Here is a 13057-nt window from a genome sequence, read left to right as displayed (position 1 = left end):
CTTTCGCAAATGTGCAAAATGTGAACAGACTTTTAATCATTGCATTCATATTTTTTGGATTTGCTTAAACAGGTGACTCAAAAAAATTAACGAATCGGTCAATTTATTATTGATCAAATTAAGAACGAGCCACCCCATTTTCTGGAAAATGTGAGAATACGTTTGTCTTTATAACGTCTCGCAGATCCGACTGTTCACTCCGTTGTCTCTAAAATGAATACAGTAATGTCGCACTCGCCTATATTTAATAATAATAAAATAATAATTATTATAATAACAGATCGGCCAGTTTGCCTCAATTGTAGCTTAATAAAACAAATTAGCCCTCTTTTCTCTTTTGAGGAGACAAAAATCAATCAAATTTCATTGTTTTTAAACCCAAATGCTTGTTATCGGAACGTGCTTATCGTCGAATTCTTTCGAAGTATAAACAAAACAGTCGAAGTTACTCATGTTATCTGTTTCAAATATCTTTCATATTGACCGTACTTGTACGAACTGCATCCCATGGAGTTTGCGCCCCCGTAGCGCAGGGACTCTTGGGATTTTATTCACGCCAGTGGTTAAAATTTCTGGTGTAGTGGGGCATGACGCGTACTTACGTCAGCGATGGGCACTCCAGAACAACCTCGATCGCGAAATATCTAGAAAGGAGCGCGTGACTGCTTGAATAGGAACCACCGCCGGGAACGGGCAGTCGAGTCCAGTCAGTGAGAGAATTAGAGTCTAATTAAATCCATTCCAGTCTGTACATAATCCCACGCCGATTTTAATTACCGATCATCGTAACAATATTTTATTAGAAAGAGGAAATAAATGCAGTTGCTTAGAAAAATTATAAAATTCCATTGTAGACATTTTATGGTTTTAAAAAACATTGAGGTGGGTTATTGATGCTATATTAATGTTTGAAGTAAACTTCTCTTGAAATTTTATGAAGACGCTATCAACTTTTTGTGTATCAGTTTTGTTACATACAATGTAACAATAATGACATTTTCATTATCGACATAAAATTGTATCACTTGTTATCATAACTGTTGTAGCATTCAATAATAGCAATTTCAATATAGCAACTTCAAGAACTTACTTTTTAAGTTTACCATCATTTTAAACTTTAGTGTATGCTAAGCGCAAGCGCTTGCAATCGATTTAAAGTCCGACGGTCCGGGCCAAACAGTGGCACTGGAACTTACGACGTTGTGTTGTCGTCTTTTTAGATAACAGGTATTTGTTACCTCGATATATTTCATGCCGTCTTTCTGTTTACTCTTCGGAAATGTTACAGCATGCTCCATGATATTTCATTAACATTCTGTTACAACTTTTTTGGTAATGTTCATTTAGTTATAATCCGCAGGTGTCTTAATTCCTTGTTTCATTATTCGTTTGAACGATTGTTACGAACAATCAACTTGTGCATGATATTCTTTTACTGTTACTTTAAAGAAGTTAATTTTTTATGTAGAGATCATTTAATAATGTGATATTAAAAAATAGTTGTTTCATATAGAAAAAAATAGTTGAAGATTATTATGATAGAACTTCCCTTGCCCCTGAAGTACAATAAAACAACATATAGTCTGTCTGTCTGTCTGTTTGTCGTCTGTGTCGATTTTTACCAGACAGATAAAACCAGTGTTATCAAATTTTGAAAATTGTGTAAAAATGCATCGAAATCTTGCAGATGTTTCAAAGTTATGATAAGCATAATAAATTTTTAATCAAAACATATTTGCTTATCTCCTCCAAAAAACTTGATGACGTCAGCTCAAAAGTTTGGCGAATAAATCCTCCATAAAATTATGTGAATTATCATTCCATTCATATTTTTTGGATATGCTTATACAGGGTGACTCAAAAAAATTAACGAATCAGTAATTCATTTTATTGAATACTTTATCAGGAATTGCAAAACTGAGTACTTTGAAATCTTGTAGACGTTTTAAAGTTAGTGTAAGCATGGTAAATTGATATTCAAAATATATGTTTATTCCCTCCCAAAATATTGATGACGTCATCTCAAAATTTTGCCGAATAAAGTCTATCCAAAATGTGCAAAATATGATGAGTTTTTACTTGTGATTCATATTTTTTAGATATGCTTAAACAGGTGGCTCAAAAAAATGTTACTTAACTTATTTCAATAATAATCTTAATAGGTTTTTATGTCTTCTATTATATATTACATTAGATATGTTTACAAAAACTAAATAATTTAATTTGATGGTTGTACTATATAAATAAGATATTGATTGTCGAAGGGTGACTACTTAGTAGAACGTACGAGTGAATGCTATTTCCTGCCAAGTTCTAAAGGTCTCCGTCGTCGACGTTTGCTGAATTCAGTCATCTGAATCTGAATAAAATTACACTACAATGTGGGTATTTTATTAAAATTTAAACAAAACAATAGGAGAAAAGCCTACAAAACAATCAATATTTGGAGTTTGCTCTTAAATGTTTACTTTCCGAGTGCACGTAAGGAAGAATTGTAATAAGGTGCAGCGGGCGACTGTTACTTTTATATTTTCGCGACTTTTGATGACCCTAAGAATACCCACTACGATACTTCACATTTGATATGAACCGCAACGATTATGTCATTAGAAACTCAGTTGTACTGAAGACAATTTAGAAAAAATAATAATCGTAACCTATATATTTACACATTGCGTTCTTTTACAGACGAATGTGGTCATAGTGGCGGTGATCCTGATAGTGACGAAGACGTCATCACAAATTATCATATTTCTAACTTGGATATGCTTCCACGACCATTACCAACGATCAGTGTAACGCCACATTCTCCAGCTACTAAGATATATCCTGTTTTAGAAGATAATCTCCAGCAACTTCGGGAAATACATGAAAGCGTGCAAAATATGCGCAATGTTACGATACAAGGTAAGACCTAGGATCAACAATCAAGATATCACCTGATACTTGAAATGGAATAAATGAGAAATGTTCCTTTCAAACATGTAGATTAATGGTCATTTTTTTTTTAATCGGTGGGAGCAGAATTTGACTAATTATAATAATGATGGGATATATGTAATTGAAACTACATTTTTTAACTTCTTATTTTAGAACCTTATGGCACAAACGCCAAGGACGTAGTTTATGCTCTTAATCCAGTGTTGCCTCAGGCCGCCAGATTCAGCTCGAGTTGTCCAGCACTTAACGAAACAGTTTTAGATTTTGATGTGTTGGATGTTTCATTAGGATCTTCTCCATTGCACTCAGCTCCTTGCCGAAAAGGAAGTGGTGAGCCTGTGTATAATAATAAGTTAATTATTTTAAAGAACGTTATTAGGTACACAAGATTGGCTCTGTCAACCTGAAATACAAAGGAGAAGATCTTGGTCCGCTGTAGAGGATCTTACTATGAGAGAAGCTACTCAACACTATCGACAGAGGAGGTATAGGATGTTATATTTTGGACGCTTGGATAGTAACAAGTGATTAAGTGACTTCTATTGAGTTTAGTACACATTACTTAGATGTGACCAGACAAAATTGAGAACATGTTTTATAGGAATTTAAACATCAGGTCATCTTTTTCTGACGCCGGTGAATTGACAAGGGCGCAAGTAAAGAAAGGAACTATCGCAAATTCTGCTACATACTTGCATTTAGAAAATTTTGTGAACTGTTTCCTTGTTCGATTTGTCGGCGTTTGAATCGTTTGCAACAATGAAATTGTAGGTCAAATTTTCGCTTTGTTGTTATTTTTGCTGCCCACTTATATTCTAGAATGGTGCAGAGGTTTGATGCTCTTAACTATTTTAGTGTATCTCTAAGCAGCATGGAGTCTGAAGGAGACGAACCTTCTTTTATAGATAATGTTGATGGAAGTGCTGTGAAATTACTCGATACTAATGCTGCTGTGGGGACTAAACATCGAAATACGAGAACTGCAGGTGGCGCTAACAGCACTCATTCGTTAAATGAGGCTGATCTAAAGGTAACGATACAATAATTATATTTATTATAGGTGTATAAAATCGTGGGACTCCTAATGATGCACTTTGCAAGAGAACTACTTTTAAGTTGTTTTTTTGTTTTATATTCATATATCTAATATAAAATACGAATGATAAGCAGCAAAGTCGGTTTTACTTTTAATTGAAACTGAAAGTGTTTACATCGTTTTTATTCGAACGTTTTTCCACCTCTGTTTCGAAAAATTGAAAAATCTGGAGCCTGAAAAATCGAAAAATTGAGAAACTGAAAAACTGAAAAATCGAAACCTTGGCAAGTCGAAAATGGGAAAATCAAAAAATAGATTAACTGAGAAATCGGAAAACCGAAAATTCAGAAACGTCAAAACTTGAAAATTTAAAAAATTAGAAAATTGAAAAATCGGGTAATTCAAAAATCGAAAAGCAGAAAAGTACAAAAAACGAAAAACCGATAAATCGAAACATCGAAAAATTCAAAAACTGAGACAATCAAAACATCGAAACATCCGAATCTCGATAAATCGAGTTCCCAAAAATTGAAAACTTGAAAAATTCAAAAATCAAAATATATATAAAACAGTCGAAAATTGGAAAATCTAAAGTTTAAAAAACGAAAAACTGAAAATCCAAAAAATAAAAAATCGAAAAGTCGAAAAATAGAAATATTGAAAATTCCCAAAACTGAAACAAATATCCAAAATTGAGAAATTAAAAAATTAGCCAACCGAAAAATCCAAAAATCGAAGAATTGAAGAACTGAAAAATCGAAACTGCGAATTCGAGAAACGGGAAAATCAAAAAAATATATATTAATTGAAAAATCGGAAAACTGAAAATTTAGCAACGTCAAAATTTGAAAAATTGGAAAATAGAAACACCGAAGAACTGGAAAATTAAAAAATCCAGAAATCGAAAAATCTAAAATTTAAAACATTGAACAATTGAAATACCTATCGCAAAATTGAAAAATGGAGAAATCCAAAAATCGGAACATCGTGAAATAGAAAAAAATTGAGAAATTCTGGATTCGATAAATCGAGAAATAAAAAAATTGAAAAATTTTAAAAAACAAAAATTAAAATATCGAAAAGTTGAAAAAAATTGAGAAATCGAAGTATAAAACTGTGTAAAGTTTAACGAAAAATTGAAAATCCAAAAAGTAAAAAAGGGGTGGAATCCCTAAAACTGCAAACTGAAAAATTTTAAAATTGGAAAATCGACGAATTGGAATCGATTGGCCTGAAAATTTGAAAAATTGAATAAACGAAAAATTGGAAATCGAAAGAAACAACAAAAATTAAGGAAATGAAAAAACAAAAAATTGTGATATAAAATCGAGAAAATGAAAAATAAAAAATCAGGAAAATGCAAAATAAAAATCGGGGAGTTGAAAAATTGAAAAAGTTAAAAATCGAGAATCTGGAAAATGGAAAAATGAGAAATTGTAATATTGAAAAATTGGAAAATTTGGAAGTCGACAAATTGTAAAACTGGAAAATCAAAAATAAAAAAACGAAAAAGTGTATAATAAAAACTTGAAAAATGTAAAAAGTGAAAATCAAACTTGAAAATTTGAAGAAAAAGAAACAACAAAAAATAATGGAAATGAAAATTGAAAAATTGTGATAAAAAATTGAAAAAGTGAAAATTAAAAAATCTGGAAAATGAAAAATAAAAATCGGAAACAAAAAATTGGAAAATGGAAAAATTAAAAATTGAGAAATTCAAAAATCGAAAAATGAAGAACTGTAATATTGAAAACTTGCCAAATTGAAAATCTGATGCAACCCGAAAAATTGATGGAACGAAAAATTGAAAATTTTCAAAGTCGAAAAATTGTAAAATTGAAAAATCAAAAATAAAAAACCAAAAATTACAAAATGAAAACTTGAAAAATCTTAAGAATCGAAAAAGAGAAAAAAAAAAGAAATATGTATTATGAAACAGAAATATTGAAAATTAAAGAAATTGGAGAATCGGAAGACTGGAAATCCAAAAACTGCAAAGTGAAAAGTTTAAAAATTGAAAAATGGACGAACTGAAAATTTAAAGCCTGAAAATTTGAAAAATTGAACAAATGAAAAATTGTAAAATCGCAAAAAAACACAGAAAATAAAGGAAATGAAAAAACGGACAATTGTGATATAAATCGAGAAAATAAAAATTAAAAATTCGCCACATTGAAAAATAAAAATCAGGAACATGAAAAATTGTGAAAACGAAAAATTGAAGAAACGAAAAATTGAAAAATCGAAAGAAACAACAAGAAATAAAGGAACTGAAAAAACGAAAATTTATGACATAAAATCGAGCAAATGAAAAATAAAAATTGAGAACTTGAAGAATTGAGGAAACGAAAAATCGAAAATGACAAAAATTAAAAACTGAGAATGTGAAAAATCGAAAAATGAGAAACTGTAGATTTGAAAAATTACAAAATTAAAAAATTGCAACTAGAAAAATCGAAAGATTAAAAATTGAAAAACTTGAAATTCGAAAAAGTGAAAAATAAAAAAAAAGAAATATGTATGTATTATGAAATAGAAATATTGAAAATTAAAGAAATGGAAAATGTGAAGACTGGAAATTCAAAAGCTGCAAAGTGAAAAATTTAAAAATTGAAAAATGGACGAACTGAAAATTCAAAGCCTGAAAATTTGAAAAATTGAACAAATGAAAAATTGTAAAATCGAAAAAAAAAAACACAGAAAATAAAGGAAATGAAAAAACGGACAATTGCGATATAAATCGAGAAAATAAAGATTAAAAATTCGCCATATTGAAAAATAAAAATCGGGAACAAGTAAAATTGTGGAAACGAAAAATTGAGAAACTGAAAATTCGAAAAATTGAAGAAACGAAAAATTGAAAAATCGAAAGAAACAACAAGAAATAAAGGAATTGAAAAAATGAAAATTTGTGACATAAAATCGGGAAAATGAAAAACAAAAATCGAGAACTTGAAATATTGAGGAAACGAAAAATTGAAAATGACAAAAATTAAAAACTGCGAATGTGAAAAATCGAAAAATTGCAAAATTAAAGAATTGCAACTCGAAAAATTGAAAAATTTAGAAGTCAAGAAACTGTAAAATTGGACAATCAAAAATAACAAAACGAAAAAGTATATAATGAAAACTTGAAAAATGTCAAAAGTGAAAATCAAACATGAAAATTTGAAGAAACGAAAATTTGAAAAATCGGAAGATTAAAAATTGAAAAACTTAAAATTCGAAAAAGTGAAAGAAAAAAAAACAAATGTATTGTAAAATCGAAATATTAAAAATTTGAAAAATTGAATAAATATTGAATTCGTTCCATTGGCGTACAAAAAAAAAAAAACAAAAAAAATTTACTCAGCAGTCAGGATTTCCTGTTGCAACATGAAACTGAACAATAGGCCTAAAGCATTTTGGAAAGGATGTTAGAGTACATTTCCAGAATTTGCTGAGATGTTTAACCACAATAATTTCTTTCTTTTTATTGTAATGAATTAGTTTTATTTTTTGAAATTGAAGAATTTAGGCAACCAGTTATACAGATGCGTCTGGTGTCTGTCGTGAATCCTTGGACATATAGTAATATTCGCATAAAATGATAGGCGGCACACATCCATGACCTACTTCGACCCTATAATCGTTTATAGAAACCCTGTGGTTATCAGTCGTAGTAACGATGGTAATTCCGTGCAAGGCAATTGTTTTAATGAAGCAAGGAGACAAAATAATCGTTTCAAAAAAGTGTTAATCCCTTGAAACAAAATATAGTATTTGCTTAAACTTCAGTTGTCAGTGTAGTAGTTTTCTCGTTTTCTCACAGCGCCAGTGTCAACGTCTGTTGCTTATTTTTTCCAAATTTTAGTTATGTGCGTGTGTTTTACTGGAAGTTTTCACCAACTCATTAATAAAAAAACCGGGCATCATAACATTTTAAACGGAAATATAAGTCAGAATAAGTCAAAAACATTTTTAGCTGCTCGAAAATAGAGTCCACGATATTTATACACTTCATGAAATACGTAAGTTATGAAATAAATATGCTTTTAGAATGACTTCAATAAAATAATAGCGAAACGAGAAGCCGAAGAAAGACTACTTCCTCAGCGACTACCTTTACAAAAATCAATTTCTACACCATCAATTATAGCAGTTCGAGATGTTGCACCAGAGCCTGCTTTAACACAACCTACACTTGCAGCGTAAGTTATTACCAGTTTTTTTTTTTTAATACACCTACATTTTTGTACGAAAGCATGCAGTCGCTATAAATTTTTAGTCTATTAATAAAACTATAAAATTAAGATATAAATAATTAAAAACTGTTTTTGAGGTAGCGTTGTCGGCATAGTATATAGAAAATCTAAAGATCGTGTTTTGATATTTTATTTTTAGTAGTTGGTAAACAAAAAAGTCGAAGGAGTGAGGAGGGACGTGTAGTAATAAAAAATTAACTAAAACAAACAAAACTCAATTCATAACAAAAACTGTATGACTGGCTGAATTTGCGTCCCATAAATTTGAGGATAAAACGAGTTTGCCTCGTTTGAGAGACATGTTTGTCATAGTAAAATAAAATGTATATTTTTGTCTTGCTGTAAATTGCCCAATTTTGCCATGTAATATATTTTATGATTGCGTGCACTTTCATAGAAATCATAAGCTGCCAATAATATGTTTTACCATGTATAATAGCAGACTGAAATGCTTTCTGTAATTTACAACCCATTCCACATGTTCTTTAGTTAAAGACCGTTTAGTGCATGTGCTTAGCTTAATGTGTAGGAATCGCCCTAGTGGAACTGAAAGTGAAACAGAAGAAGAAGGTAGTCGTTCAAGTCAAGTTCGTTATCCTCACTCCGCTGACACGCAATAGTAAGTAAGCACAGTTTATGGTAGTTACATTCCAGACACAGCGAAATTAATAAGTGTTTTAAAATTAATGTATTTAAAAAAGTTGGTACAATTTCGTTGTCCAGAATGTAACACTAAAAACAGACAGCATGCAATTTGTAATTTGCACTCTTGCTACTTTCGCACTTTGTAATTGTCTTTGTGTCTTTAAGTTGAAAATGTTTAAACTCGAACGATGACGTTAATAAGTTAACAACTGAGATGCGGGATTTATGCGTTGTTTGAGGTACAAATTGCTTCCAAACATACTTAATTGGAAATAAAATTTATTGTTGATTATCTTCATTTTTTTTTCTTAGTAACTCAAATTTACACGACTTAATTACACGGCGATTATGTAAACCCATACTTCCCTTCTAGATATTCCGCGATCGAGGTTTTTCTAGAGTAACCATTGCGACTTCCGCTTCAACTATTTTCTTTAGCGAACGCCGCAAGACTTAAACCACACACTCTTAAATCTTTTCAATGCCGCTGAAATGCACACACTCCACACACAAGAAAAATACAATTAATGGGCTAAAACAAAAACAATTAGACGAAAAATTCGTCAAGGACTGACGAAAATCGTACGACACCAAATACAAGCCAGTAAGAAGGCAGCAGTCAGTACGGTTACCCTAGTAATACAAAATTTTCCTGAAATTTTGCTCCTTTACTAACCAAAGCGAGATTAATAAGTGGAATTTTTTTCAACCAATCAAAATCAAAAGTTGCATTTTTTTATTATGCATCATAAGTGCAGAAATATTATTTCTTAAAACGAAATACACAATTATTACAACTAATTAATACATTATTGGAATGCATTCGAAAAAATTTCCGGAAACAATAATTGCATCTGGGAGATTATAAGTAAAATTATATCAACAAGCAAATGTCGTTGATTTGTTTATACGCTGAAACAAAAAGTTCATTTAAAATTAAATAAATTGATGAACAAAATCCAAATATCTAACATATTAATTATATCTATGTATCTCCAGTAAGACTTACGAAGGCCATGCAGAGAAAAGAAGGAAAAGAGGGAGTCTGTTTTTCCGAAAGAAAAAGGTACGTTTTCGTATGTCCACAAAATAAAACATTTGATGTTTTCTTATTCCAGGACAAGAATAAGAAAAATACACATCAGTGGGTATCAGCATGTTACGGATCTTCGCAGGTTTGCAACGTCTGTAATAAAGCTTTAAATAGTAAACCTGCACTGTGTTGTGAATGTGAGTGTTTAGTTTGCCTAAATTTATATTTTAATAATTTTTTTAGGCTGTGGTAAAACTGTGCACCAAAATGTATGCAAAGACAATGTTATAGAGTGTACAAAATATAAAGGCACAAAAGTGAGAAAGTGGTACTATTGTGTATAGCATTGGAACTAATTTTTGATATTATAGCATTCCAATAAGTTACCCGGACTAACAAATTCTAATCCTAAAAGTTCATTAACAAAACGAGGATCCACTTTTGCGCTGGGCAATGATAGTTGGAATTCAACAAATAGGTGAGTGATGTTTGGTCGGTGATTATTTTTCAAGTTAGGTAGTGTTAAGACGGAGCAGTCACGGAAACATAATACTCGTATTTGGAAGGCGTTGTTTTTCTTTTTAAATACAAATTGTCCGCTATCTTTTCCACAGTTTTGTCGACACCCAAAATTGTAATTAGTAAGTTAAGTAGAGTAGAGTTTGAAATGACCCATTCAATGTATGTTATATTTAAACAAAGTTTTACTTTCGTCGGCTATTCCAACTGCTCCGTCTTTAACAATATCTGTGCACTGTTTTGAATTGCAACATAATTATCTATGACGGGCACACGTTTTTGATATACGTTTAATTTCGTAAAATTATTTGTAAATAAAATTCTAAAAATATTGAATATTGCTGAATTTGTAATTGAACAGTGCACTTCCTGAAATATGAATTTTAAGTAACGACAGTCTTAGTGAAATCAAGATTAATAAACTCGGAGTAAGGTTTTTCGGTTTTAATGGCAAGCATTGATTTTTCACTGGGTTACATTTCTATTATGAAATATAAAGTTCTGTTAAACAAGTTCTTAAGGTAATAAGTACACTAGAGAAAAACCCTAGCTAACACTTGCGATATACTTATACCATTGTTTAAGTATATTATAGTTGGACAACCTAATACAAATTTTACTTCGCCTAAATAGTGAGCTTTAGGACAAGGAATCCAGGGGGCGTGGGACAAATTTTTCGTCAACGCGCATTTTCACTACAGTGAGCCAACGTATTAGGTTTATTATACTCTAAATCAGATGGCGCCATCAAACATTAGCAAAGGCAAACACCCTTCACTCTGCTCTTATACGAGGAGTTATCCATAAATCCATAATTAACATTGTTCCGTAAACAGTAATGTGTATAAACATATATGTACAAAATATGAAAATATACTTGACATAAAAAATATGAAGCAACGCGTTGTAACGTGATAAGAAAGAATTGAATTTAAATGAATTTGACGCATATTTTTATTTGACTATATCTGAAGACTGACAGAAACTTTCCAAGGGTTTTTAAACTGGTATAATTGTTTAGTTTTACAAGATTAAAGTAAAACAAGATTTTAAGTAAAATTTAGATTCGTGGTGTTACAAAAATATTAACACAAAATGAAAATATATGTTCAAAGTAAGTAACAGAATGACATAAACTTTCGGCGTTAACATTACAAATAATTACAAGAGAGAAAAAAACGCATAAAGAACTTAAGAGGCATGTTTGTAATATCGAGTTGTTAAAGGCTGCTTTGAAGACTGTTTGTTTCTATGAAAAACAATTGCTGTTATCGGACATTTTGGTAGATTTTGTTCCAAAAATACGAGATAACTAATTGTTTCTTGAACTAGTTTCCGTAAGTTCTAAAATTTAAAAAGGATACGCCGTTCTGCTGTAACAAAATCTAGAATAAGGTCAAAATCACACTAATATTACATCTGATTTTGTTAACCACATGAATATAATTTACATTAAAATAAGTTACAGACATTGTTTGAAATGTTTATTATAGTTCGAAAACAAGATAAAATAAATAAATAAATAAATAAATAAAATGTGCAGTTTATAAACTTCAGAATTTTAGTATAAAAATAATCATGTTTGAAGCTTTATTTTGTCTGTTCCATTTTATTGGGTGTATTAGGCCCCTTTCGGGATATAATCAGTGTCAGTGAAATCAGTGCACCGACCCAACGTTCTTCAACCGATGGGATGATTTATTACTTCCCTTATGCTGGCCCTACACACAGCGATTTCGTTTTCGGATTTTCGGCTAGATCTGCACAGTTAACTCTTTGCGCACTGCACACTGACATAGAGTATTTTGTTCACGCGAGCATCAAAAATATTACGCCGAAAGCACTTCAAGTGTTATTTTTTTTAAGATGTCATATTTGTCAGCGTTTCCAAAATTTTCTTCTTTGCACAGGTCAACTAATTTTTCGTAAACCGCATTTTAAAATTTTTGTTATTGTATTTTTTACTTTTTAATTTTCTAAGGCATGAAAAAATCCCTCATAGGTTTCTATGAATTTATTAACGAAATCAACTGATAACTTGCGCGTCATTTTGTGTTAATTAACACCAATAGTGATTATGATAATTTTATAATTATCATTTTAATGGAATTGTGTTCTTCACTTCGCGAACGACAGCAAACAATTTAAAATTACCGCTAGTCAAGCACCTGAAAATCCATCTCTCCCAAATATGTCTTTCTTGACACGATTTGTAATCCGAAGTCTCCCTCCACATGCAATTTTTCGTCGCCTGAGAACTTGTTTGATCTACAGACCAAAGCACACTCAAGCCAATATCGGCTTTAAGCGATTTATCTATAAACCGATATTCATTAGAGTTGATGTGATACACATCCACTACGAAGAACTAACCCATTTCGACCATTGGACTTTACAACGAATAACTGAACAAAGTTCTTGAACATCTTAACGATTTAATACATAATGTTCCCGAATGACAAAATTTACGTTTCAAATTGTATTATCAAATTACACTCTCCAAAATTTGTCACGAACAATGAAATGACGCAATCTCCAAATTTTACAATAGTAAAATTGTAGTTTGGCCCCGTTTACGGTTTATGCATCCGTGTCGAGTTTTCACCTTAGACGTCAAGATTTTTGGAAAAAAAAATCAAC

General features: G+C 30.9%; 1 protein-coding gene across 5 annotated transcripts in view; it reads left to right on the top strand.

Annotated features, from left to right (window-relative positions):
* LOC135136702 (A-kinase anchor protein 13) overlaps positions 1–13057 on the top strand; it is a 33295-nt gene that overhangs the window by 2324 nt on the left and 17914 nt on the right. The window contains exons 1-11 of one of the 5 annotated variants that reach the window (XM_064066117.1): positions 1182–1227; positions 2689–2907; positions 3094–3270; positions 3320–3425; positions 3796–3970; positions 8015–8166; positions 8738–8839; positions 9865–9931; positions 9984–10095; positions 10142–10215; positions 10270–10376. In XM_064066117.1, coding sequence (XP_063922187.1) covers positions 2766–2907; positions 3094–3270; positions 3320–3425; positions 3796–3970; positions 8015–8166; positions 8738–8839; positions 9865–9931; positions 9984–10095; positions 10142–10215; positions 10270–10376 — 1214 coding nt within the window. In that variant the 5' untranslated portion in view covers positions 1182–1227; positions 2689–2765. Of the gene's footprint in view, positions 1–1181; positions 1228–2688; positions 2908–3093; positions 3271–3319; positions 3426–3795; positions 3971–8014; positions 8167–8737; positions 8840–9864; positions 9932–9983; positions 10096–10141; positions 10216–10269; positions 10377–13057 lie in introns of those variants that run through there. The other 4 variants (XM_064066114.1, XM_064066115.1, XM_064066113.1 and 1 more) reach the window with 4 other exon arrangements.

The sequence above is a fragment of the Zophobas morio genome, unplaced genomic scaffold (genome assembly GCF_036711695.1).
Source record: "Zophobas morio isolate AGI-343-1 ecotype UQ-CSIRO unplaced genomic scaffold, CSIRO_AGI_Zmor_V1 ptg000026l, whole genome shotgun sequence".
In the NCBI taxonomy this organism is placed as follows: domain Eukaryota; kingdom Metazoa; phylum Arthropoda; class Insecta; order Coleoptera; family Tenebrionidae; genus Zophobas; species Zophobas morio.
Note: the sequence above shows the minus strand (reverse complement) of the source record. Positions and strands in the feature narration are given on the sequence as shown.